The sequence below is a fragment of the Gossypium hirsutum genome, chromosome D13 (assembly GCF_007990345.1).
Source record: "Gossypium hirsutum isolate 1008001.06 chromosome D13, Gossypium_hirsutum_v2.1, whole genome shotgun sequence".
In the NCBI taxonomy this organism is placed as follows: domain Eukaryota; kingdom Viridiplantae; phylum Streptophyta; class Magnoliopsida; order Malvales; family Malvaceae; genus Gossypium; species Gossypium hirsutum.
The window spans coordinates 46,525,756-46,553,412 of NC_053449.1; the positions used below are offsets into that span (position 1 = coordinate 46,525,756).

At 30.0% G+C, this 27,657-nt stretch overlaps 1 protein-coding gene and 1 long non-coding RNA gene across 3 annotated transcripts; both read right to left on the minus strand.

The window, feature by feature from the left end:
• Positions 1-1,091: 1,091 nt before the first annotated feature.
• On the minus strand, positions 1,092-7,556 carry LOC107920142 (lysine-specific demethylase JMJ25). Its single transcript, XM_016849678.2, has 14 exons — positions 6,809-7,556; positions 6,648-6,731; positions 6,458-6,558; positions 6,250-6,349; positions 5,573-5,714; positions 5,413-5,476; positions 4,606-5,317; positions 4,164-4,493; positions 3,154-3,718; positions 2,806-2,957; positions 2,420-2,492; positions 2,255-2,340; positions 1,788-1,907; positions 1,092-1,425 (listed from the first exon to the last, which is right to left on the minus strand). Exons 1-14 carry the CDS (start codon positions 7,184-7,186, stop codon positions 1,360-1,362), a joined length of 2,973 nt encoding a protein of 990 aa, XP_016705167.1. The 5' UTR covers positions 7,187-7,556; the 3' UTR covers positions 1,092-1,359.
• A 10,481-nt stretch (positions 7,557-18,037) lies between these two features.
• LOC107919708 (uncharacterized) lies at positions 18,038-19,470 on the minus strand. Of its 2 annotated transcripts, XR_005922909.1 has the most exons (4): positions 19,239-19,470; positions 19,084-19,140; positions 18,712-18,974; positions 18,038-18,207 (listed from the first exon to the last, which is right to left on the minus strand). It is a non-coding gene; the product is annotated as an uncharacterized lncRNA (long non-coding RNA). The 2 variants fall into 2 exon arrangements; XR_001690429.2 differs by lacking the exon at positions 18,038-18,207 and having other exon boundaries at positions 18,662-18,974.
• Between the last annotated feature and the right edge of the window lie 8,187 nt (positions 19,471-27,657).

A 27,657-nucleotide genomic window follows, 5' to 3' on the forward strand; every position in this document is an offset into this window, starting at 1 on the left:
ACGGTAAGAAAAAAACATGAATTTGTTGAAATTAACTACTATATGGACATGCAACAAGCCTATGAATTTGTTGGTTACTTAAGTTTCGAATTTTATATTTTAGTCACTAGCGTTATTGAACTTTAATACTTTAGTTACTCTTCCATTAAATCACTAACAAAATATTGGCTTGTTCTTTTTTTCTATGGGCATAATAACAAATTTTAGCTCTCCAATGTTTATAAATTTTATCAATTAGGTCCTAATTCTAAACAATTCAACAAATCTAACCCTCAACTTTACACATTCTATTAATTTAGTCTTGATTCTTAAAAATTAAAATTTAAAAAAAAAACTTTAAAATAAAAGATTTTTTAAAAGTTCTTTTTTTGATAAAAATACATACAAAATTATAAAAAAAATATAAATGAATATATATTTTTCTCATTTTCAAATGACATTTATTTATTAAAATAATAATTTTATAATAGAACAATTAAGGGAAAAAATCATTAAGAAGACTCGAGCAAATTTAACTTTTCTCTTTTTTTTTTACAACATTGATGACCACCGTGTTTAGTTTGAAATAAACAATACAATTTGAAGTCAAAAAAGATAAAGAATCAATGTCTTTAGATTATTACATAGAACGAGTTTTATCAAAAAAACATTATAAACACGTGTTTTAAAATCCTTTTTAAAATTTAAGCTTGAATTTATAAAAAGAAAAATACATTATAAACACATGTTTTAAAATCCAAACTCAAATCTAAATTCTCAAGCGCTACCTTAATGAATTTGATACACCAAAAGATTTTAAAAGTCGTCATAATTGCAAGAAGTCAAGCGTACAAAGAATGTTGTTGATGACGACCCGCCGTGTGGCAATTGATATTGTCACCATAAAAATTCGGTGGTCTTTTTTGGAGCCATTAACATCTTCAAGATTTTGTTACTTTGAAGAATGCTAAGGTTGATAAAATAGAGCACATAAATTTGGCATCCATGTATAATCTTTCTCATTATGCACGTTAAATTGCCAGCATTTGCATTACACAGGTGCTTTATGCTAAATCTTAAATAAATAAGAGGTTGATCTTAAACCATTGGCTGAATATAATAAGTTTAAATCATGCATTGGCTGAAAAGAGTAAATACAATATAACTTGCACGTCAATTCCCCTCGGAAATCAGAGTTTGTACAAAAAAACTGAGCTTCTTATCAGAAACAATGGACACACCCTTGAGAACTCCAACGAAAAGAAGAGACTTCTAACAAATTAGGTGCAAAATCTGTTTGCAAAAATTATGACACCTACCACTGTTGCTGCCTGGCAATATTTAGAATAAATATATTTCAAAGGATGGGGATTAAGAGACTCATGCAGTGAACTTCTCCAATTCCTCCACGGCATATTTCAAAGCATGAAGCATCATTTTCTTCACCTGTTTCATATAAAGGGTGTAATATCAAAACACCGTTCACCTGTTTGTAGATGGATAACATGCACATACTAAGCTTCATTTTCGGTATATATATATATGAGAACTATTGTTCTTGGTTTTGAGCATTACTTTGTCATGCGTCTTTTTTTACATTCATTAAGCATTGATGCTGTGACACAGTGAAGGAAAAGTAATATTTCATAATACTTGTTTAGAGCATGAATATGAAGGGAATAACATGCATGCATTAGAAAAGTTAAAACCAGGAGGCTAATGATCTTCAAAGTTGAAACATGATGTATAAGAAAGTTGCATGAAGTGAACGATATAATTCAACAAAATAATGTTATGAAATAATTTACCTCTAGTTTGTCCTCCTTAGACCTATGCTCATGTGGAAGAACTCGAAACTCCTCGGTCAAACGGATGCATTCATGAATATTTTCAGGAGACACAAAGTCAAGAGCAACTTTTGTACATGACTGCAAAGGGGCAAAATATACATAATCAGAATAATAATAACAATATTATGCAGGGATGCAATCAAACTGAAACTCCTATGAAGCGTATAATACATTAGCACACAAAACAATACACTAGAAATCTGAAAGTAAATACAAAACTTATTGGTCGCATGGAAGGATATCAGTTCTAACTCGAAACCATATTGTATACACCCAACATTATATACACTCATCTGAGGCCAAGTAACATAGAAAATTGCATTCATCTCTATCAACAAAAAGTCACTACTCTGAAATGCAATTTCAGATCAAAGTTAGGTTATTGTCAACACTGTATTAAAACGTATCTCCAAGAATTTACATGCCTTGAGATTTCTCACTTGATGAGGACAACCAGCAGGTATAAAGATCGCTTCTCCAAGTTTTTGTATAATGGTCCAAGGCTCGACTCCTGCAAAGAAGCATATAAATTTTCTATGAAAGAAAGGGAAATAATCAAGGCAACCAAGCAACACCAATAAAGTGCTAACCAAACTCCTCCTTGAGCTTTCTCTTATGGTGCATGTTCAGGTAGAAAGTTTGATCATGAATCGGGTGCACAACCTGTCACATAAATTCATTTTCATTCTAGTTCGTACTATCATAAATTACAAACAAAATTCTTAAAGATAAGATCACATAGTAGGTCTATCAGGCTAAAAAGGGAATGATCATTCGCTTACCAATCTTAAAATGCAAGGAAAAACTATTTATGATTCAACTTTAGGATTTAATTAAATTTATAATCAATCATTCCAAAAAAACAATTGTAATACATTTAATAGAAATGACCGGTACATGGCAATCCAAGTGTTTACTATGGGACACTACAAACACGCCAATATGCAGAAGCATATAATTGTGAAAGGGTAGCTACCTGATCCACTGGAGAGCAATAAACATGCCTGAATTCTCTATGATGCTTCCTAAGGTATTCCTCAAGTTTGGGAACATCTTGCCTACGAAAAATATCCCAAAGAGCCCCACCTCCAGATGCTTCATTTGTTAAACACGCATCTATAGCTTTATCTGTTGAACCAGAAGAGAAACAAAATAAGCAAATGTTAGTTTTCATAGGCATTATTGAGAAAGGAGAAATGAAAGAGATAGATCACTGTATCCAGATTTATAGAGCAGTTCAACTCAATGAAAATGATGAAAAGAGAAATCAAAATTCAAGCAGGTATAATTGTATCGAAATGCATATTTCAGAAAGAAGAATCACCAGAATGAGTCTTATATATTTTCCTATTACTTTCACCCACTTCTAATTCCTCTTTATTTTGAACCAACAATGATGTTTGACAAGATTTCACTTTCTTCTTTCTAGTTCTACTTTTTCTCTTTGGCGACTTCACAACTTTAACCATGACATCAGCATCAACTTGCCCTTTCATCAGCAAACAAGAATCTTCGTCCCAGCCATTAGGAAAATGCATATTTGAAAATGAGGTATCACTGGTATGAGCCTCTTTAATTCTCCCGTTGCTTTCTTTATCCAATTTAGAGTTCTCTTCATTTTGAAATCCTAAAGTTCTCATCAGCAATTTAGTTGTTGAATCTGAACATTGACATGGATTCACTTCCTTCTTGCTAGTTATACTTTCCATCTTCAAATGCTTCGGCCAAACGTCCATACCTACTTGCTCTTCCAAAGGCAAATTGGAGTCCTTGTAATTGCCATATAACTCCATTTGATCTTGTCTTACATGCCTCATTTTCAAAATTTCTATATCAGCAAGCTGGTCAGAGGTATGAATCACTTCAGCTGAGTGCACCAAAACATTCACCTGAGTTGTACAAAAGCAACCACATTGTTATGTATTCATATAAGAAGAATGATTTAATTTTCAACAGAGACGATAGGAGCAAGTATTATAGAAAATTCAATCTAAGTAATTGCCTCTCTCTGCAAGATTCATACCTAAGCCTTCAAAGTTGAGAGTTTCAAGTTCTAGCCCATGGGCTGTCCCCTATAGGATTCATTGTTGCATTAGTTTAATTTAAAATGAAGCTGCTAGCTAAAGGCTCATATTCTTTCACATATGAGCAATTCAAACTCAGATATTGCAACATATACCGAAAACTGTGAACAAAATCTTAAATGTAGTTAAAGACTAGGATAGAAAGCTTGATGATTCCAAAAATATGACATAAGCCACCAAATCTCCAATAAAAGCATTTCTCTAACGAACCACTTAGCAAGATATTGCAATATATACTAAATTTTTATACCGCGTCCGACATGTCAAAATGAAGCTTGGTCACTGAGTCTCCACGCCCAAGCTCTTCAACAAATCCATAAGCTATATATGTTTTTGGACCAAGGTCAGGCTTCAAAATGTTTGCAGGCAATTTTGCTGCCATGTTGAGGATGCCTGAGAAAGGATTCGTGTATTCCAAAAACGGCAAGGAACTGACAAATTCTGCACAATGGCGTGGTAGGAGCTCCTCAAAATGATTTGATGGGGGCCAATCTTTTAGTTTCAGAATCTGAGGCCAAGAGTTACTATGTACACAACCCTCTAAATATCCCATGAAAAATTTATGAATGTTTAGTTCAACCTGCATTTTAAAATGTAATTAATATCAATTGACAGAAACATAATGATACTCATTTAGAACACGTATATTTGATAATGATCATTAAAGCAAATAGCAAATCGAACAAAATTACCTCGCACAAGTCAAGACAATCAATTGCTCTCACATTAACGTTTGAAGAACCTTTCTTATTTGATACATCACGGAATGCACGCCACAGTACCATTGGCTCCCAACTTAAGCCAGAGGTTAATTCATGAACATTCCTAACAATCACTGGCTCTCCCTTAATCCAATGCCACTGAAAATGCTCTAGATCCCCCTGTTGTAAATCTTTGGCCAAAGGAGAATACAAGCGTTCCTTACTACCGTGTTCCTGTATTGCGTCATTCACAACACCAATCTCATTATCAAATAGACAAGAACAATGTCCTGTTAAGGTTCCAAGCCCATTGTCAAGTTTATGCAACTTAACCAATCTTTCAGCTTTGATTTTCAACATAGAAACCCAATTGGCTGGCAACATGCATTTCAACTCCAAGCACTTGTGTCCACAACCACCCAGTTTTTCCACTGGGCAGGGGATGTCACCATTTCCCTTTACTTGCCACTCAGATGGTAGCTTGACATATTTCCTGGAGCTTGTCTTGTTCTTTTCCTTATCTAATGATAAAGGTTCCCCTCCATGTAAGTAAGCTTTCCCTCTGTCAAAATATCTTTGGACCATTTTATCTCCACCCCGCAAGCATTTACCCCGAATTTCCCAACAACAAGTGAGGCAAAGCTCATATGAACATTTTGGGCAGACTCTGTGGAGATCAACTATTGATGTTTTGCAATTATTGCTGCCATAAAATGAAACAGATAATACAAAGCTAATTTCAACAGAGACCAAAAATAATTCCAACATTCTTCTTATTATATTAAGAATGAAACCCACCAATACAAACGTTCGTAATCACTAGAAACAGCCCGAAGTAGTTCCATCTCTGATGACCTTAATCCTGCCGCAACATTAATCATTTGATATTAACAATATTTTTGAATTATTGGTGTCTTTGATTCAACTCAAATAATCAGTTAACCCCAACATTTCATACCTTGGATCTTGGCTTGTAGCTCTATTTCCTTCATTTGCTCCTCATTAAATTGTTTCAGGAAAGGATACAACAAGGAGATTAGATACTTGAAGTGTTTAATTCTTTCTTCTTTATTCAATGGCAGTCCAGAGTTTTTGACATCCTATTAGAATGTGTAAGAACCCACTGGTAGTCATTAAAATAAAAATCACAAAATAGAAGCAAGAGTGCATTTGACATATTAGACTTGTGTGACTCAATCCTGTTAGATTCAGCCTGAAAAGTTTGATGTGCACAAGTTGTACTCGTATAGGACTATGCAAGAGTTCATTTGACATGTTAAACTTGTGTGACTCAATCCTATTTGATCCAGCCTGAAAAGTTCAATGTGCACAAGTATTCGTATAGGACTATACTTCTTCTATTAGACGGGTTGTTTAACCCTTTAAAACTGAACATAGCCACAAATCTATTGTATTGTTACTTTTCAATATTAGTGAATTTCTCCCATTTTCCATGTAAAATCTGCATATTTTTTATTTTTCTTCTTTATTAGTTTGAGATCGTTTCTACTGTTATTATAGACTTTTTCCATGCATTTATTTAATAATAAAATATTAAAATTTTCCACTTAATCATTTCAGGTTGATTCTATAGCTTGAAAGAACATAATTAAATAGCAAACTACGAATATTAACCTTCATGAGTTGGTCCGAACGCAAACATGATTTACAGTTGCAAATTTTACGGCAAAATGGGCAGGACCCAGCTATGGCTTTCTCTGGAAACCGCGGGTACCTATATTCGAATCTCTTCATTAGTGACAATAAACACTGAATTAAGACTTTTTTTTTTGTTTGCCATTAAAACGTTGCTTTAAAAAAAAAAGATGGAAGATTTGAGTACCATTTTTTTATGCATGAATCACAGTAGCGTTTACGTTGACACTTGCGGCAGAACTGCACTCGGCTTTTGAGCTGATGGCACTGATGGCAATAACCACCGCCCTACTTTCCAAATGAAAACAATGCCTTTAATCGGAAGGAAAAAAAGAAGAGAGAAACCTTTAATTTCAAAGCCAAACGGGCAAGCTCACCGCAACTTCCATTTTTTCAGCTGAGGAGACATTGCCAGTCCTTGAAAATGACTCCCTTTTGTCACCGTTTCCATCTTTCTTCCCCTGCGTTGTTCACATTAAAAAAGTCATCATTTCAAAACAAAGCTCTTTAAAAACAAAACAGAACAAGTAAAACCCACCTTGGATTTGGGGCCATTCTCTTGTTTCTCCGCTGCAAACTTGGCATTCCTAGTCCTCCGTGACCAAGGCTCAACTTCTCCACCATTCCCATAGTCCTTGTCCAAAACAGAAATACCCTTTTCTTCTTCCACTCGTTCATTTTGATTAGTCCTCTTCCTCTTCTTCTTATGTGGCCTGGTTTTCGCAGGGTTTTGCTTGCAACGGTTCTTTTGGTGGAGAAAATGAAATTCGCAGTATGATTCACCGTGGATCCTCCAGCGGCTACAACGCCATTTACGTCCGTTTCTTGCACACTGAAGCTCTTCCGGAGGTGCTATAAATGGTACCATTTCGCCGTTCCAGAACGACTCTTCTCCCACAACCTCCCCTTCTTTCATGCCTTTGATCAGTGTTCGTCAAATGAAAGGAACAGAGAAAAACTGTCTCTTCAGTTTCCTCCTCAGTCCGCACCTTAGTTGATATAAATGTACGAGCGGGGTTTTGTTGTTTTTAAAGGATGTGCGATATGACGTATGCTGGTTTAGCTTGGGAGCTAAGAAACAAAATTTAGCTTTTGGGTTTTTTTCAATAAAGGTGAATTTGTTTGAGGAAAACAACTTACCTGAATGGATGTTTTGAAAATTTAACGTTTTCTAATGTTGGAATGATCTGCAATAAGTTGTATTTTTAATTGTTTTACATCATTTTTAAATAAATAAATAAATTTATAATGGTAAGCATTATAATATTACTCAAAATTCTAATTCTATTACACCTAAAATTTATTTATTTACAAAAAAAATTATTTTAGGTTAATAGTTTATGTCTTTATAATTTTTAAAGTATTGAATCAAAATTTTATCATACTTAGGGGGTTAAAGTGCAATTTTACTTTTATTAATTTATTTTTCTTTTTTATTAATTCCATTTTAGGGGAGGTCGGAATCCCTGCCAACCCTCCTAGCAATGCCCTTGCATGCAATATGTATAATACTAAAAATAAATTTTAGTATATGTAAATACATCAGATTAAGAATATTAACTACCCTACAATTGTTTACCACGACGCTGCCATCAATCTTAAGTTGATGTTTGTGATGCCAATTCAATCAATAATAATATCAATATATACAATTGCTAAAGGTAACAAATTGTGCATGATAAAATTAAAATGTACAAAATATTTTAAAATAAATTTTTGGTTGAGTGATAAAATTAAAATTTTATATACTCAAATGTCATGGATCCAAATCTCACCATAATATAACTTATTTTAAGTATAAGAAGATATTTTCGTAATTTCTCTAACTGAGTTGATATTAAGTTAACTCGAGATATGAAGAGTATAGATATTTTTAAACAACCTTTTAGCTAAATAATAGTTACTGATAATTAAATACAGTATAAATTGATTTTAAAAAGTTGAAAAAGAAGTAGGTTTACATCAAGTTGGAATTCTTTTGATATTTAATGCTGTAAAAGTATTTGTATTAAGTGTAGGAAGCCTATAAGGAAGGGTCATTCTAATGCCTTAACAAAATTTTGCTTCACAACAGCTGGTTTCCGATAGTCTGATGCATTGGACTAATAAAACAAATACATGAAAAGCAATCGTTAACTTAATAATATAACTCATGTAATCACAAATGAGATGGATTATTTCCATTTAATCAGGGGAGAATCTAGGGCAGCTAGGGCTTCGGGCTCCTTGTTATTTAGATTTTTTTTAAAATTAAAAATTTTAAATTAGTAAAGGTAAAATTTTACTTTGGCCCCTCTAAAATCATAAAAATTTAATTTAATCCTTTAAAAATTATAAATATATAGACTACAAAAAATTAAAATTTCATTCGACCCCCTAAAAAATTGTTTTGATTCTACCCCTACATTTAATCACTAATAAGCAATACTATACAAAATGGAGACTAAATAATTTGTTATGCCACATTTAAGGTGTGAGTACTTATGAATACTGATATTTCAATAGTAGAGAGGTGTACCCTCTATATTAGAAAATAATCATAGATGTTTGTATACGAAAGAAATTTTGAAAATTTATTTTACCTATAGAATACAAAAAGTCATAAAACAATAAAAGCATAATCATAAAAATGATATAATTTGAAGTATATATAGGCAATGAATGGTTGAGCAACAAATTATGTTTCTCTTTATACATGGCAGAATGTATGTTTTTTCCATTATATAATTATATTTCTTCATTTGAAACTTTTGGAGAAAGTTACATTAATTTAAATATGTTGATTCAAATACAACTTTTAATAATAAAATAATTATTTCTAAAAATTAAAAATCTCAAGTGCTCATGTATAAATCAATAGGTTAGGCACCTACTTTAATTACACAAATTATAAAGAATTTTTTATGTAAAATTTTTATATTATATATGTGTTTGCAATTTGTAAACTGCTTACAATATGTATTAAGCATGATATACATTATATTTGAATTATTCTTATTTATTTCAAAAAAGAAATTAAAATTAGTGATTAAAAATTATAACTTTTAAGAAAAAATTAAAACACCCCAATATAATTATTATTTATTAAAAGAGAATGTAAGTTGGAGTTGGTCGAAAGTATGGTTTATTTTATTTTAGAAAACCCTTGTCTAATACTTTAATTCTTAAAAAGATAAATATTAAATTTATATATTAACATTGGTCTAATATATAACTTGATACATGAAGTTTGATTTGGTGCAATTACATATATGAAATTTAAATTGTGGTTTATATGTATACATAAAACTTTAGCTTTGATTCAATTGTATACATTTGAAGAAATAAATACATATATTTATTTTCGTATTGGATTAATATAATTATTTATGTATGTAATATATCAGCATAAAATTATACTAACGTGATAATATTATTAGTGATTTATGAAAATTGAAACACATCAAAAATTCGTGTATAAAATCACACAAAATTAAATTTTATATATAATATTACACATTAGATGAAAATTTATGTATAAATTTTATATTTACCCCTTAATTTAATAAGTTGTAGTGTTTTTTTAATCAAATGAATAAAAAATGTGATTAATGTCAATAATCTAAGTCAAATCCTTTGGTTTTTATGGGTAAATTGAGAAACCTATCCTTAGTTGTTGTTTTTCATAGAAGGAGAGAACAGTCGAACAGGCTCAAAGAAACCCCAGAAAAACAAAGGAATAGGGCCCAAATTCTGGCCTGAAATCCATTCGAAAAACAAAGGTTATATCCTACTATTACTCTCTATACTTTGCAAAAGTTATAGATTTTATCGATTTTAATCTTTATATTTTTTAAAAGTTGTAAATTTAATTTCTATATTTTAATTTTATCAATTTTAATTCATATGAACGTTGTTGGGCAAAATTAAAAAATCGTATTTTAAATCAGACCAAGTTAGGATAATTATATATAATGTTGATATCACACGTAGACTAACGTGACCCATAAACACTTGGACATACATGGGTATTGAAAATTTACATAATAATTTATTTTGGTTAAATTTTGCAAATGCGCTTTTAAAAGATAGACAAATACAAATTTATCATTTACTTTCATGTAATTAAATTTTACAACAAAATTTTAATTTTTATTGAATTTTTCCACTCAAGTTATTTATGTGAGAAAATTCAATCAAAACTTAAAAGTTTAGTGGGAAAATCTTATCAAACAAGAATTAAGTGGAAAAATTCAATATAAAGTTATGATAAATTTGTTTTTAATAAAAAATACAAATATCAAATATCAATTAAAATAAAATGTAGCGATAAATTTCAATTTCAATTGCAGTTGCAATTTTGTTTAGTAACCTTATAAATATTTATAGTTAATGATTAAATTATTATTTTATTTTGACCAAATATTTGTATATATTTTTTTAAAATTGTAACATTGATATTATAATATTATAATATTTAAAATAAAAATTAAGTAATATATCAATTAAACAATTAAAGAAATATTAATCGATTCAAAAAATTCTTCAAATTCGTTTATAATATATATTTGTTTTACATTTAATAATGAGCTTTTTTCCTTTGATTGTACCTAATTAGGTATTTATTTAAATTAATTTATGTTATGAGTTTATTATAATATAATTTTAGACTTTAAATTTTAATGCGATTTATATTGTAAATAGTTTACATAAAACAAAATGAAATTTTGGTTGAAATAAAAAAAATTGAAGATTTGAGAAGTTTGATATCTTAGGTTCATGCTCTATCACATGTGGGGTTTTTTAACATATATTTTAGGTTTAAATTGTTTTTATAGATTTTTCTAGATTATGCCACAATAACAAAATGTCCAAAAGAAAAAAAAAATTATATAAATATATATTTATTAATTAAATTATTGGTGTGGTAGTAAAAGATTCGTGTTCATGAAACTCAAGTTGTGATCAGCTGGTCGAGTGTTCACTTTCCTCAAAAATAATTTGAGTTTGAATCTTGTAAAAAAAATTATTTATGTCTAAATTTTTAATTTTTTTAATTGTTTTATTTGAAGATTTTATATAAAAATATTTAAAAATTAGCATTATAATAAGATTTATTGCATTTTAAAAAAATAATTTTTAGATTCCACAAACGTATGTGTAGTATAAAATATTCAAAATAAATTAAGAAATGAATCACTTTTTCAACCCTGCCCCATAAAATCTAAAAACTCTAGAAATTATATATGTATAAGAAGAGGAAGAAGATGAGAAGTTTTGTTTACTATATCGTTATTTTTAGATGCAAAATCAGTTGAAAGAGACCTTACTTGGAGTGGGCCATTGGAGTTTACCATAAGATCTACAAAGTAAACAGACGAAGAATTTGGGCACCCACATAATTCAAACAAATTTGGTTTACAAAAGCCTCCTAATTTAATGTCGACAAAATTTTAAAAATGAAAAATCTCTATATACATCAAAATAATAGCCGACAAGTCCATGTTAGGCTAACATACAGTTTGAGCTTGGGGTGCAAACCATGTGCCTTAAAATGCAGGAAATGCAACGACAAGCGAAGTCACATGCTTACTGAAAATTATCTTCTTTTGGTCATAAACTTACCCACTGCCACAACTCCAACCGTCCTCACTTAAATAACCATTATTTTGCAGGAACGTGAACCAACAGTTTTTCTCTCATTAACCGCAACAGAACTTGCTCTAGGAAAAAGACAGTTTCCATCATTTAGCGGATCATTTATAGATTTTTCATTAAAAAACTATGCTACTTTATTATATAATTTTCTCACATGTAGTTGTTTCCTTCTTCACCAAATATAAATTATGCGCCGGTTTTTTTTAAGCTAAATTGTATCATTACAAGTATTAAATTAAATTGAATAATTAATTATAATTAAAAAGACTCGCACATTTTATATAAGATGGAATTCGAGCCTAAGATTTCAAAGATCCCAAAGCTCAACATTGTCATCTTTATTGAGCTAAGACCTCATTGATAATTATGTGTAAGTTTTTAATCTAGATTTTATTTTAGTCATGTTGATGATGGGTATGAAGGAGATAAGGGAGAATGTAAGAAGGAGAAAGTGGTGGTATAAAGGAGGCTATAGTTCACCCTTGAGAGGCTGAGAAGTTGAAGAATGAAAAGAGGGATGAAGACTAACATGTTAGGATTTTTGAGAAGGAAGAAGAGGACCCCCTCTACGTTAGCAAGTGGCTTAATGGAGGGTCCAACTAGGTGATTAAGAATGGATGATCCTTCCTGTAAGTGATACAAAGTATGCAAGTGGCTAGTCATTGAATAATCATCCGGACAACATAAGGCGGAGGACTTTTTGTGGGTGTCTCTTCGATCACTTCTCATATTGTCACATATGCAAATCGAGATAGGAGTATAACAACTTATATCGTATGAATTTTGTAAAATAATTTATTGAAGTATTAACTTTTTAAATAATAAAAAAACTCAGGGGCCCCCAATCTCGCAACGGAATGAATGCAACACACAAAAATTGCGGTAGCATACGTGGGAAAAGGCACCTAAGAGCATGAGTTCGGTGGGCAGACAAGATCATGCAATTTGGAAGAAGAAAAAAGGAAGGGGTCCAAAATAAAAATTTAATAATGTTCCCGTGGTTGTAGCATGCTTGCAAAAGGAAGGAGGTGTAGTAGTAGGTAACTGTTGTGTTAGACTACCTGTCCAAGTCTATCCCTCTTACCTCCACAATTATTTTGAAAGACTTGGTGCTCCTTTTTGTTATCTTTTGTAATTAATGTTATCCAAATTATTAAATTATTTTCCTTTTTTTCCTTTATGGTTTCGAGGCCCCCCCCTCTAATTTTGAATTGACTCTTTTGGACTTGTCCAACTACTCCAAGTTAGTGAGTACCTGTTAATGAGTCGGATCAGATAAGATGTCAAAATTTTTTATTTTTCTTTTGTTCAAAATCATTTTTGACTTAACTTCCTCTGATGTCTCCCTTCAAATTTAGTATTCATTTAATATAAAGAAAATTGGAATTAATAAATAATAATAATTAAAGTTAGACCAAATCAGTCTTAAGCACATTTTTTTCATATAAATTGGAAAAAAAATGAATGAAGTAGTCAACTTTTGGATAAGTGTAATTATGCAATGGAAGTTGGGATTAACTACCCTCTTCAACTACTAAAGGGATAAAAATGGGACCACACTTTGGTGCGGTTAGGGCTCCTTGATGCCCCAACTGACACCCATGTTTGGGTAACATGGATGGCAATGAACCAGATAACTATCAACGCATTAATGCTTCACCCAGTAAAAATATCTTCCTCTGAGAGGGCATTTCCCTATTTTACCCTTCTTTTTCATAACATCCACTACCTTCAAATTAACTTTTTCTTAATGATGTTGAGTTAAAATCAACGCATTTAAAAGCTGTGTCATCTTTATCTCTTAGTATAAAAAACAAAAATAAAGATTATTTTGTAATACATTATTAAACATATAATTGTGGTATAAATAGAGATGCTATTTTTTTAAAAATCTTATTCATTTTTGAAAAATATTATTTCCATTTTTACATAAACTTAATTTTAATTTGTTTAAATAAACATTTTAATACATATTTTATTATGTAGCATAAATAGAGTATTAATACTTAGTAATTATTCATCATAAGTTGATAAGAGATACAAGATGATGTGACATCTTTCAAACATGATAGTTTTGATAAATTTTTGCTTTTTTTTTTCTTGAATGCTTAAATTTTTATTCTTTCAAGATTTTATGGCTTTATATTAATATTTATCTCCCTAATTGAGTTGGCATCATGAATCATTCCAACATCAATTCACTTTAAAAAATTATAAAAATATTTTTCTATAATTAAAATAAGTTATATTATTAGATGATACTTTAATCTTTTTATTTTTTTAAAGCCAATAAATTATTTGCACGTGGTTAAATTTGAAACAATATCAATTGTATTGGTAAAATCTTAACTTTACCAACCAATCAAACCTTTATTTTATTTTTTCATACATTTTATCTTAGTACACATACTTTATTAACTTAACATCAACTCAGGATTGATGGTAGCATCACAATAAATAATTGTAGTACATTTAGTATTCTTAATACAATGTATTTATATGTTTCATTTTCATTTTACTCGAAATTTTAATCTATTTTTTCATCTTAATATTGTATGTATTCCACGTGTTATCATTAAATAGTTTCAAACTATACCTCATATGTTATTTTGAAATGCAAATCTATATTTCAAACATGTAGATTTTATATGCATACTCATGTGATAGGAATTATAGTATCTACTTAGTTGTAATATAAAATTGTATAATATTGAAACTATTTAAGTATATACGTTTAGTAGATTAAATTATAAAACATTAATGAAGTAAAGTGGATAGAGTGGGGTGACGTAGATGTAACCAATGTTAGCATATAAGATCCACGTAATAAACAAAGTAATTTCCGCCCCCACTTAGTTTCACTTCACTCCTATCCAATTTCATTAATAATGTAGATAGACCCTGAAAGAGAGGCGCAAATGTGGGAAAGACGTCAAGGATGTAAAGTTAAAGAAGAAGGCAAGAGCGTAACCTAAGTAAGGGATAATGTTATAAAACTCATATATTTAAGACTGGTTAATTAAAAAAACATAAAGATGAAGAAAGTAAAGCAACGACAATGGTTTTGGCATTACCGTTCGGTCATAGTTATTGCCCGCTTTGGTCTGTTTTTTCTTGTTCTTGTTTTGTTTGTATACAATACAATGCTTGAAAAATGGGGTTTGTCGGATGTGTGAGTGGATGAGTCGGTATTTGGTTTTTATGTTTGAATTTGATTCTTCAAATAACTCCAAAATGTAGTTTTATAGAAACTACCAAATGCAGGCTTTAAAGATTCCCTCAGATCACCCCCCGCCATTTTTAACCACACATTCCCATGCACACAGCAGGCAGCGCCGCGTCAGACTATTAAAAAAATAATATCAAGAATCCACTGTGTTAGACTGAATTTAAATTTAAGTCGCATCAATCGTATTATTATTAGATTTTTTTTTATAATTTATTAAAAAATCAGCATATTCTTTTTTTAGTAATTATTCTATTTATCCAGAAGTACAAAAAAATCACAAAAGTGTCGAAATTGAAGTTGTTTGTTTTTTAATTATTTTATTATATATTGAAAACATATGACATCAATCCATATTTGTTCCACTAATAATTATAGGATAATAATTAATATTTTTATATTTATAAAATAATACAGATCTAATCATATTCGAGTGTTTTTTTTTATAAACCATGAATCTTTAATTCAAATATATTAGGTTACGAAAATGTAAATTACAAATGAAATATAGAATTGTTTTATTTAGTTTATTTAGTTAAAATATAAAATTTATGTGTTTGTTGATAAAATATAAGATTATATAAAAATAAATTTTACTAAATTATCATTATTATAGAATTTTTGTTTTTATAAGTATAACATTTTTTAGTATTAAATTTTGCATAAAATTTTAATAACTTAAAGAAATTTATTTTTATTACACACCCATTTTATCATATGAATTCAATCAACAACTATTGAACCACATTATGATAGTTTATTTACATAGTTTTAAGAGTTAATTGCACTAAACATCTCTAAATTATGATCCTCATTCTAAATTGATCTCAAATTGTAAAACATTCTAATTACATCTCTAAATTATCAATGTTATATCAATAAGGCCTTTCCGTAATTAAAATTGTTAATTTAACGATTAAATAAGAGATAAAATCTTATGTGACTTGATTTAAAATGGAAATTTTAAAGAAGAATAGTTATTGTAAAAATCTTGATTTTGAAGTTTTCAAAGTTCTTACAGAAACTATCGTATGCTCTCTCTCTCTTCCTTCTTTTTTTACTTTATTTTTAGTTTTAAATTTTAAAAGTTATTATTTTTTTAAAATTTTTAATTTAAAATTATGCCACATAATATTTTACATATCATTTAATGATTAAATTAACAATTTCAATAATGGAAGAACTTGATTGATATAACATCAATAGTTTGAGGATGTAATTAGAACATTTTTAAAGTTTAGAAAATTGAAACTAAAATTCTTAATATAAATCTCAAAGTTTTTTGTTCTATTTAATTCGATTTGAGATTCTCAACAAGTTTGAGAAAATTGAGTGTGTGTTTTTTTTTAAATAGTCTAAATTCCTTTTTTATAAAAAAATTAATGTTTATGGTAATCTAAATTTTATTTGGTAATTTAAGTTATTATAACTTTATTTGTAACTTTTTAATGTAAAATAAGAAAAGGTGGAGACTTTTGTTTAAAAAAAACATATAAAGCTTTTATTGTGGATGTTTCAATCTAATCTCTATATAATAATGATCCTATATGCCAAGTAAGGATTGATCAAGAAACTAATAAGTAAGATCAATCTAACAATTTCAAGTTCATAGTTGAGCTGATCAAAATTCAAAATTTATTAAAAAAAAAACTCATTCTCTTAGAACAATCAACAAACAATTTTAAAAAAAATAATAATAGATCACCATAAAGTAATATTCTACCTAGAATATTAGATAAATTAATAAATAGGTCATAATGAGATTACACTTTATACATTATTTAGGAATGTGAGATTATGAAATGATCAAAATATTTAGAATTCAAATGCCGTAATGTCATTCCAAAATGTAACATTACAGTTTGTAATGTATGATTCGGGCAATCATTTACTAGAAGTCTATATTGCATTTTGCTTCCTCTACTCAAAATATGGATATATTAGCCATTGTATGTTAGATCAAAAAACAAATCGGTCATTCTATTAAAAATTCCATCCATTTCAAGTGTTAAGTGATGACATGGCTCACGAAACAAGTAAACAATGACACATAATGTGCCAAATGTACCTAATACTAACATGACAAATAGTTAAAAAATAAAAATAAATAATAATTATTTTAAAAAACATGTCCAAACTTAACATTGTGAAATAGTTCTCCAGGTTCAAATAAACTTAGACAATCGTTTGTCCAACTTGAACAAATAGTTGTATAGATTTAAATGAACTTGGACAACTTTTAGACATTTTTTCAAATAACTATAAAATTAATTAAAAATTTATATAAATTATTTAAAATTACGATAAATATTCAAATCGCAAATTAAGTATCATTATCAAGTTACAATTTGTTTAAATGTTTAATAATTATTATGATGAATTATTATCAATAGAGAAAGCTTTTGATTTAAGTTGTTGTTTACATTGCTTCTTGTCCATTGCTAACTAGATTAATATGAGAAAATATGTTACAAATTTGGACAAAAAACAACAAACATTTAAGGAAATATGGTCAAAGTAAATGGTGTGAAATATAAATACTGCTTACTAAAAAACAAAAGGTTATAGATTCTTTTATTTTTATATTTTGTTGTTTTGGTGAGATTATTTTAATGTTGGTTCTTTATGTAACACTCTAAATCTGGACTAGACGTTATGGTCAAATTTAGAGTTGTTACAATAATTGATAGAAAATTTAGTTTTCGTGTATCTTGAAAATCGTCGCAAACTCTTAAAATCTCGGATTATTCGAAAACATATTTTATCTAACTATTTCATTGAAAATGATGTTTGAATATATTTCTAAAGCTTATGATTTTGTAGTGGAAATTCTTAAAAAGACTTATTTTTGAAAACACAGTTGTTAATTGAAACCCGTTGTTTTTGCAAAAAGTAATCGTTATCGATAAAACGTTTAAATAATATTATACGGAAACGAAAATTATAGTCCAAACCCAAATCAGTCCAAAATTTACAAATTTCTTAAATCTCAAATTAAAAAAATATCTAAAATGAACACAAAACTTTAATAACCGAGCTCACGTCGCACCGACCTGCTTAAGTCTAAAGATTACCTGAAATATCAGTCAAACAAAATATGAGTTTTCGAACTCAATGTGTAACACATAACTTAACAGATAATATATATAAGACAGATTTTACAAAAACAAAATTATATCAGAGCAAAACAGATATAGACATGCTTTCCTACCCCCATCCGCTACACACCATTTCCGACCAACCCTACACACCATATAGGGGATGAAACACCCATCCAACCCTACACACGACTTAGTGCCATTATGACACGTTTTAGAATATTTGCAACTGTGCTGCCAGTATAATGGGCAAGATATCGTCTCTCATAGAAACACTTCCTCCACATAATATAATCCATTTACCATGCATATATAATCAGAACATAAATTATACATGCTACTTTTATACATGCATGTCATAATAGATAGCCTATTACAAGGTTAACATATCATACGTTATCAAAAATACACATACATAAAATCAGAAGTATACTAATAAATAACTAGATCCCATGTTTTATAGATTATTTAATCACATACAGACTCCACGGAAGGCCCACAATTGATTGGAACGATGTGTACAAAACTAGGGAAATTTTTTGAATTTTAGGCCTGCACGTGTGGCGCACACGGCCCAAATAGACCAGTCCGTGTGTCACACATGGTCCAACACATAGCTTGTCACACGGCCGTGTGGTGTCGACAGTGTTGTTTTTTGACTTTTGTCGTACACTGATTTTCGGGTTTCTCATTATACACCTGATTCGATTTTGATACAAATGCAACCACGAGATTCCCAATACCTAAAAACAATAGTCCAATGACCAATTTCAATAAAGAATTATGAAACTCAAACAAGAATTGTCCATTAACATAGCCTCTTAATAGCAAACAACGCATTCGTACACTTACCTTCAACACGCAACACTTAAATCGCTGGAGGAACACCACCCAACTCACGGTTCTCCCCTAATCGAGCATTAAAACGAATAACACAATTAATAAACCTTTCCATTCTAAAGCATAACTAAAACTCCCAACTTACTAAAATCCCAAAAAGAAAATACCTGACGAAAAGTGATAAATACTCCCAACACCGAACACAAAATGAATATTAAAGAACCGAAGAAACAAAGTCATAAATGGGTGGAAAAATTATAACAAAAATGGATAGAACGGCGGCCAGGATACAAAGGAGAAAAAATAAAGAATAGAAACAATAGGAAGAATGAAAGAACCAAGAAAATCATATCACCAAGCAAGGAAAAATTGATGGTGGCGTGACTTGGGGAAAAAACAAAGAAAAGAAACACGTGGAAATGACTTGCTGAATTTATTTTTAAAAATAACTACCTACAACTCACTTGAAAAAGGGAACCAACCCACAACTAATCACATAATTATTAAAGAGTTCAAATTACGTTTAAACTCCTCCGCAACTCTAATAAAAACAAAATAAAATATCCCTTACGCATAAAAAGACTTGAACCCCTCACCTTAAACAAATACATCAAGCGCTTAATCACCCAAACTAAATACATTCCATGATAAAGCTCAACATATCTAGAATTTAAAATTTTGAAGCGTTACACTTTATTTTAAATTATGATTATTTTTAAAATATTTTTTTATAATTATTAATATTTTTAAGCAAATTTATCTTTTTATATTTTTATATAATTATTTGAAAAAATGCGTCCACGTGCCTAGGTTCATTTTGGACATGGTTTTTCAAATAATTATTAAAAATATTTATTTTTAAGATTTTTAAAATATTTTCTATCGTGGCAAAATGCCAATTAGCATGAGGTACAAGTGGCATACCATATGTTGTTCTCTACTTAATCCATCAGCCATATCATCACTTAACAGTAGAAATGGATAGAATTTTTAATGAAAGGACCAATGTGTTATTTATTCTAATGTACAGAGGCTAATTTGCCCATTTTTTGAGTAAAAGAGGCAAAATACAATCCGACGCCTAGTATAGGGGCCTACATAGTACTTTTACCGATTTAAGTCTATCATTGTAAGTGTTATATAGGTTTGTTGTAGTTTAAGTTTAGTTATACTTTGATTATCTACCTAATCAGGCCTTGCGTTAATATTCAATATCTTATAAGCTTAAACCCAAGTAAATATGCATGGGCTCAAATCTGGACAAACATAAATAACTCAAACTAAAAAGTAGGCTAGCCAAAATAGCAAAAGTCCTCAAGGAGCTCTTGGCCCATACACATAACGAGATCGACCACAAAGGCCTTATGAGGGACCCTCCCTTACAAAGCACAAATGTAACACCCCTCACCCAACCCAATCATCAGATTCAAGCTACGGGATGCTACATTTGTTGTCGGAGTAACTGCAATCAGATTTACAATAAAATAATCATTTTCGCATGCACTCACACATCAATCATGATTTAAATACAATAATATCTCATTTCCAAGTCTTAATCGAGCTTACGAAAGCTCTTTTGACAACTCGAGCACTAAATAAGGCCAAATTACAAAGTTTTAAAAGTTAAGAACTAATGTCATGACGTCACCAAAACAATATGTCACGTTGTGACCTCAGGCCACTCGATGTCACGACGTGACTCACTATCATTCGATGTTGTGATGAGGTAGGTTGCTCATCGAGACATGGACATTGTCTTTGGTAAAAAAATGAACCATTTGGCACTTCTTTCAATGCTTTCCACTAAACCTATCAATTTGTGCACAAAACATTAACTTCACCTAGTTCAGGACATGCCAAAATCATTCCAAACAAGCTCAATGCTCATATTCAACTTTTCAGCAAAGCATTTACCACTTAAGCATCATTTAAACTTAAATATTTTCATATCATTAAGGCATACCAACCTCAAATTATTCAAACATCTAACTTTACGTATACCATACCATTTTGAAACAAGACATTTCATTTCATTTACCTGCATTTATGAATCTTATACATAAATATGACATAAAAGCCTCAAACGTATCTATCAACCATCTAAACTAGGTCATATTTTATAAGAATGTTTTAAGTTGCTAAAGTTCAAATACATTACTATTCCATTCACTAACCAATTAAGCTACAATTTCTAACTCATTTCATCCCATTCCACATTCCAATCATATACTTATTGAATATCAAATCTTTAGCATATAAGCATATATATGTCCAACACCATAAGTAATACCAAAACACCAATTCAACATGGTTAAAACAACTCGCCAAAAATAAGCACATTCACAAGTTAATAAATATGTCATGTCACCTATATACATGCCACAATCCTTTACTCAAAATAACTAAATAACTATCAAATTAAGGATAGTGTGAGCTTTAAAATGACCTGGCTTGATGTGTTCCGTAAGATAACAATCTACAAGGAAAAGAGAAAATAATTTGGTAAGCATATAAAATGCTTAGTAAGTTCATAGGCATTAAACAACAACTTACCTTATCTTTCAATTAAATACATTAAGCTACCACAATTTGACATAGTTAGCTAGATATGACAAAGTACAAAATCAACAAGGTGAGTTTAACATATAATCAAACATATAATTTCTCAATCATATATCAAACCAATTCATTTCCAAAGCAATATTCCAATACCTTGCTCATTCTCAATTTAACATTTATCCATTTAAACATCAAGCTCATATCATTCAAGTTCAACTTTTTATTTAACTATAATCACATAGCCCGATGAACTCTAGTAAACGAACTCGGATACATAGGTATCTACGCTAAACCTTTAAACTAACATAAGGTTATTGGTCCAAAATAAACCTATGTCACATGTATCTTCGAATCCGCAACAAATGTTGGATCTTAGTAACATATGTAACCAATCTTGTACAAGCGCGAACAAAATCCTATTGGCATGCCAATCGTATCTTAACCTTTACTAAGTTTAAATAGACATCTATTACACAAATTAACATTCTTTACAATTTTGTCTAAATCTCACATTTCATACCAATTTACCAACAATTAATTCACAATCAATTATACATATACAAATCAAACACATAATTATTTAAAAAAATATATCCCATATGAACTTACCTGACCAAAAAAAACAAACAAGTTGAATCTCTAGGGACTAATTGATAATTTTGGTTTTTTCCCGATTATATCCAGTTTGATCCAATTCTCGATCTAATCAATAATTTTAAGCAATTCATCAATACCAAACATTTTCTTGTTATGCCACGATATGCATGAACATATTTAATTCCATTTTTTGACTTCCCCTTAATTTTTGCATCTTATTCAATTTAGTCCTTAAAATCGAAATAGCCATAACTTTCAATTTTGAGCCTCGGTTTGAAAATCGATCTTAATTACATCCTTAGAGACTTTCTAATTTCTATTATTGTTGAAATTTCACAATTATTCACTTTAATCCTTTGTACAAAACTAACAATTAAACACTACAATCTAGTCCTTTTTCACATCTAAGCTTAAACTTTATCAATTTAACACTAATTTCTTCAAGAATTCATCAATGGAAATTTTCAAAAACTTTACAATTTTGCAAATTGGTTCATGCACTAGCTAAATCAAGTTCTCATGACCTTAAAAACATAAAAGTTACAAGAAAAGGCCTTTGAAATTTTTCTTAATCAAGGGTTGAATGTACAAAGCTTTCAAAGGTTTTTCTTCTTTATGTTTTCTTTTTGTTTTTGTGGTGGATAGAAGGAGAATATGAACATTCTCTCTTTCTTTCCACTTATCTTAGTATATATATCTTAATTAAGTTTGGTAAATTAACTTAATTAAATTACTAACCACTTTATTAGTGATTAAACATAACCATCCAGTATCACATATTAGAAATTGATTTAATTTTTCATTTTGTACCTTTGGTTAATTGTAATTTAGGTCCCTTAATATTTGGCCAATTAAAAACTTATAGCGAGAATAATTTTACAATTTAGTCATTGAATCTAAATTAAGCAATTAATAGCCAAAATTGAACGACTAAACTTCAATATTCTTTTATACCGACTCCATAAACATTTTAATTTAATATTTACGGACCCAATTTATGAAAATAAGGTTCCAAAATTACTTTTTTTAATGCCATTGGAAATCATACTATTACAATAAAGACTCTTCTATGAAAGCATCATATTCGATAGTCTTGAAAAAATAAGAAGCTTTAAATGCTTTAGTTGCTAGCACGAAATGAATAAGAGATTTAACAACCCTAAATTTTTTAATGAAGATAGGCTTGCAAATAGTCGGGATAAGACACTTGCTCAAACAATCTTTGGCAAGGAACATAATGCTTATAAATCCCCATCGTACATCATAAGTAAAGGTACACTCATCCAATAACTTTGAAACCTTATTTCACCTTGATTTTTAAAACTATGTTTTCGGCTTAAGCATTGTAAGGTGCTCCAAACATCAAAATCTAGCGCCTTCTAATGGATTTCTTGCAAATTATTTCCATCTCAACAATAATCCACTCAACCTAGTTTTATAAAATTGACCTAAAAATTGGCGCCGTTTGTGGGAACCATTTTGAACAAAAGTCAAACTCTTCTACTAAACAACGTAGACTAACCATTAATGTCAAACAAAACCTTGAACCTTAATAATTGCTTCAAACAAATGCCTTTTAATTACCCATAGTTACCCTGACAACAAATCACTTAAAAAATTGGTGATCACTAAGAATACCTGGACAACCTCAGTTAGTGACCCTTCCTCATGGTATGTTCATTCAAAAATTCCAATAGTCTCTTTGACTAGTTAGGTACAACTTAGCCAAAGTTATAATATTGTAACCATTGACCTACATCCTCACACTAATTTATCCTTTGCCACTAACTTGCAAACTAATATTAAACTACCATATGTAATTATAACCAATCCAACAATTCTCAGAATAAGTACTCTATTAGTCACATCTAGACCACTAAATGTTAACAACTTGCCATGAATATTTCTGTAGCTACCGATAACTAATGCCACACCATAAGTTTTACAATAGCCAAACCTCACTCCAAATGCATACCTCAATTCTAAATCTTATCTAACAGTTTTGAAGCATGACAGGGAGCACTAGATAAAATACAAAAACAATTAGAGCAACTTCTTTAGATCTATAAGGAATAAAAAAAAAACTATGGCCTTTCCTTCAAAACTTGTAATGCCAAACGAAAGTTTGACATTTGCTACAAAACCTCCATATAAACAGCAAACTTAGAGCGTCTTCCAACCTCAATCAAAGCGCAGAATGGAGTGTTACCAACCTAAAGCAAACTTTGTTTATTGATGCTGAAATTCCCAAGGCTAGCCAAAAATCTAAAATACTAGTGCCCTGAGCTATCCCGTATTACACCACCTACATTTGCAAAATTTCACTCTGGTCTCCAACCACCATCCACTTTGAGTTTGTACCAGCCAGCCTTGGATTCTCCCAATGTAGTAACACATTATGCTTTAACTTCATTGGATCCTGAACTCTCCACAAACAAGAAAATTCCTTAAGAGAGCTACTAATCAACTTGATCTTACAACTAAGTGGTGGGGTTGTATTTGGAAAACAAGTCACATTTTTCTATTTCCAAAGTATCCAACAAATGTAAGCAAAAACATAAAGCCATTTCCAATCCCCAACGTCATGTCCCTGGTTTCAATTATGTTCCAATGCCACTAATGATCAACCATAAAAAAAGAGAAGTTGCTAACAACTGAACTTCCTAGGAACAGTAGCCAGACTTCCTTAGAAGTAATATAATCTCGCAAAATATGGAGAACATCCTCCTGGCCAAAACCATAAACATCACATGCTTTTAAACTAGTTATATTCCTAGTTTTTCGATTAACATTACACATAATTTTGTTTCTCTAGCCAACCAGATTAAAAGTTGCACTTCCGATGGACAAGGGAGCCTCCATATGACAGTGGCAATTGGACACGACTCCCTCTTATATATGTTCATTTGTTATAGGCATTAAAGCTTGGGATTATACCTTACGCACTGTCAGTGTATGAGTCCAATGCACCATAATTCGCCATATTATTAATAAGCAAAATAATAAAAAAATGAAAAGGTTTTTTAGTAAATACCTAAAAAATATTTAAAATTAATTATATTTTCTCCCTTTGTGATTTTCTTATCTCTCCGACACAAAATTTTATTAGTATAGATATTCGAAACTAAAAAGAAAAAGGGAAAGGATGTTAAAATATTATTTTACTTATACCAAATAATGTTTTATGAAGATAAACATGAAATTAGACTTAAAATATAATTTTACTTGTACAAAATCATATTTAACTTTAATAAAAGAACAAGATGTTAGCAAAAAGGAAGAAAGTTTCAATCTTGATTTCATTTCCATATTGTAAACACCCTCCCTCTTTAATGGAAAATTGTTACATTCCACAAAAAGAAAGCATGAATCAAGATTATGGTGAAGTAAACTCATACCTTAAATTGATTATTTCAACAAAATTGAAAAAAAAAGATTGTCTTTGTTTGGTATAATTTTTATTCTCAAAAATTTTGAGAACCGTAAATAAAAAGGTTTTAGCGTTGTTATAAGAGATGAAGATAAAAAATTTAATTAATTTAAATTATGTTTAAACAATTTTTAATTTTTATTAAAAAATCCTTCAATATTTTCTTATTTTGCTTGTTAATGACATGACAATTGTGGTACATTGATAGTGCATAGGACTCATTTATTGACAATGTATCAATTATAATCCTTTAAACTATTTGGATATTTTTAATCAAATCATTGAATGATGATTGTAATTTTTAGATAAAGTAATGAAGACTTTTATTATTATTTTATAAATAAGCTTAGATTAAAAAAGTTTTTATTATTAGATTAAAGGAAAAGTTTTTTCATTAAGAAACATATGATTCATTACCAATGAAAAGCATCATTGCTAAGAACTTTAGTAAGAGAATAAATGGGAACATAACACAATCCACTAAGCATAACATTTTTGTAGTTAGTTTCGCAATACAATCAACAACTTTGTTACAAGACTTGGGAATACATCTGAAACAAGTATTAAAAGGACTGGTTAAATAAAAATCTCAGCTTCAACTTCACGAGATTTCCAATACAATGAAAGGTCATCTTTAAAAGAAGTGATCAGATCGTTGCTGTCAATTTCAAACACCACATCACTCCACTTTCTTCTTGCAATCAATGAAGCTGCAAGACGAACCGCTAAATCTTCTGCAACCTGAACAGAAGGGGTAATAAGAATAGCATTTGCATATTCGATATGTTGGAAAATGTCCCCAAATTGTAGTAAACATGTAACTGCTTTCTATGTATTTGAACAATGAATAAATAAATAAAGTTAATTTCACATTTCATTACTATATCTTTTTTGTTTTTGTCTTTCATGTTTCACATACATAGCAAAATTGTGACAAGAAAATTTTAGCTCATTGATTTTTTAAGCTCAAACTGATGATAAGTGGCACTGCAAGAACGTTTACATTACGAGAAAGACAACTTACTTCAGTAGATAATCTAAACGAGTCTATAGTCTCGTAAAAGAATCAAAGTAAGCATTTGATACAAATACTTAGAAGGATTATTATGTCGCCTACAATTTCAATTGGGGAGATAGCTAGTCTTGGCTATCGGAGTAGTTGACTCCACGGATAGAGACATAGATGTAATTATTGGAGGAATAATACATTGGACTAGGCCCAAGATGAATTAATTCTGAATCCGTTTGTGAATTAATTCACTTGTGACGTTCATGGTGTGATTTACCTAAATCCTGAGTTAGTCACTGACCATGCGTATGCAACTCATGTGTTTTGATATTAGTGGAGGCTTATGCTCTAAAGATGATTGAGCCCATAGCCGGTATGTTAGGTACATGACTTGTGTATGACATGACTTTACTAGAAACAGTGGAATTCATAGCTCGATTAAAAAGTTAATGATATCTTCTCATTGACATTGTGTGGATTGATAAATATGGAACGTGGCCACGAGTTGTCACAATCATTTGTTGACAATGATCATATTAATTATTAAGAAGACACAATGATGAAAATCAGATAAAATAGGATTATATTGAGTGAATGAATTTAACTCAAAAGAATCAAAGATATTGTATGAGGGTAACATACACATGACAAGGTAATTGGACAAAGTAGTTGGATGAATTACTTTCGTAAAGAGTATACAATAAGGAGTTTTCAATCATGGTACTTCTTGTGGACTGGCTCTATGGTTAAGTAAATTACAAATTCTTGGAACGATGCTTCTGGACATAATTGTAATTACTAGAGCCTAAATGTATATGTGCGATTGGTAACACCGCTATCTCCATGAAAGCTTGATCGGACTGCATTTGAATCAGGAGAAAATTCTACGACTTTAGAAATAATTTAATTGAGTTGATTTATTCGATATGGAATTAAATTAGGCAATCGTGAGAATTTTTCAAGTAGAGAATTTGATTAAAGAATTTTATTA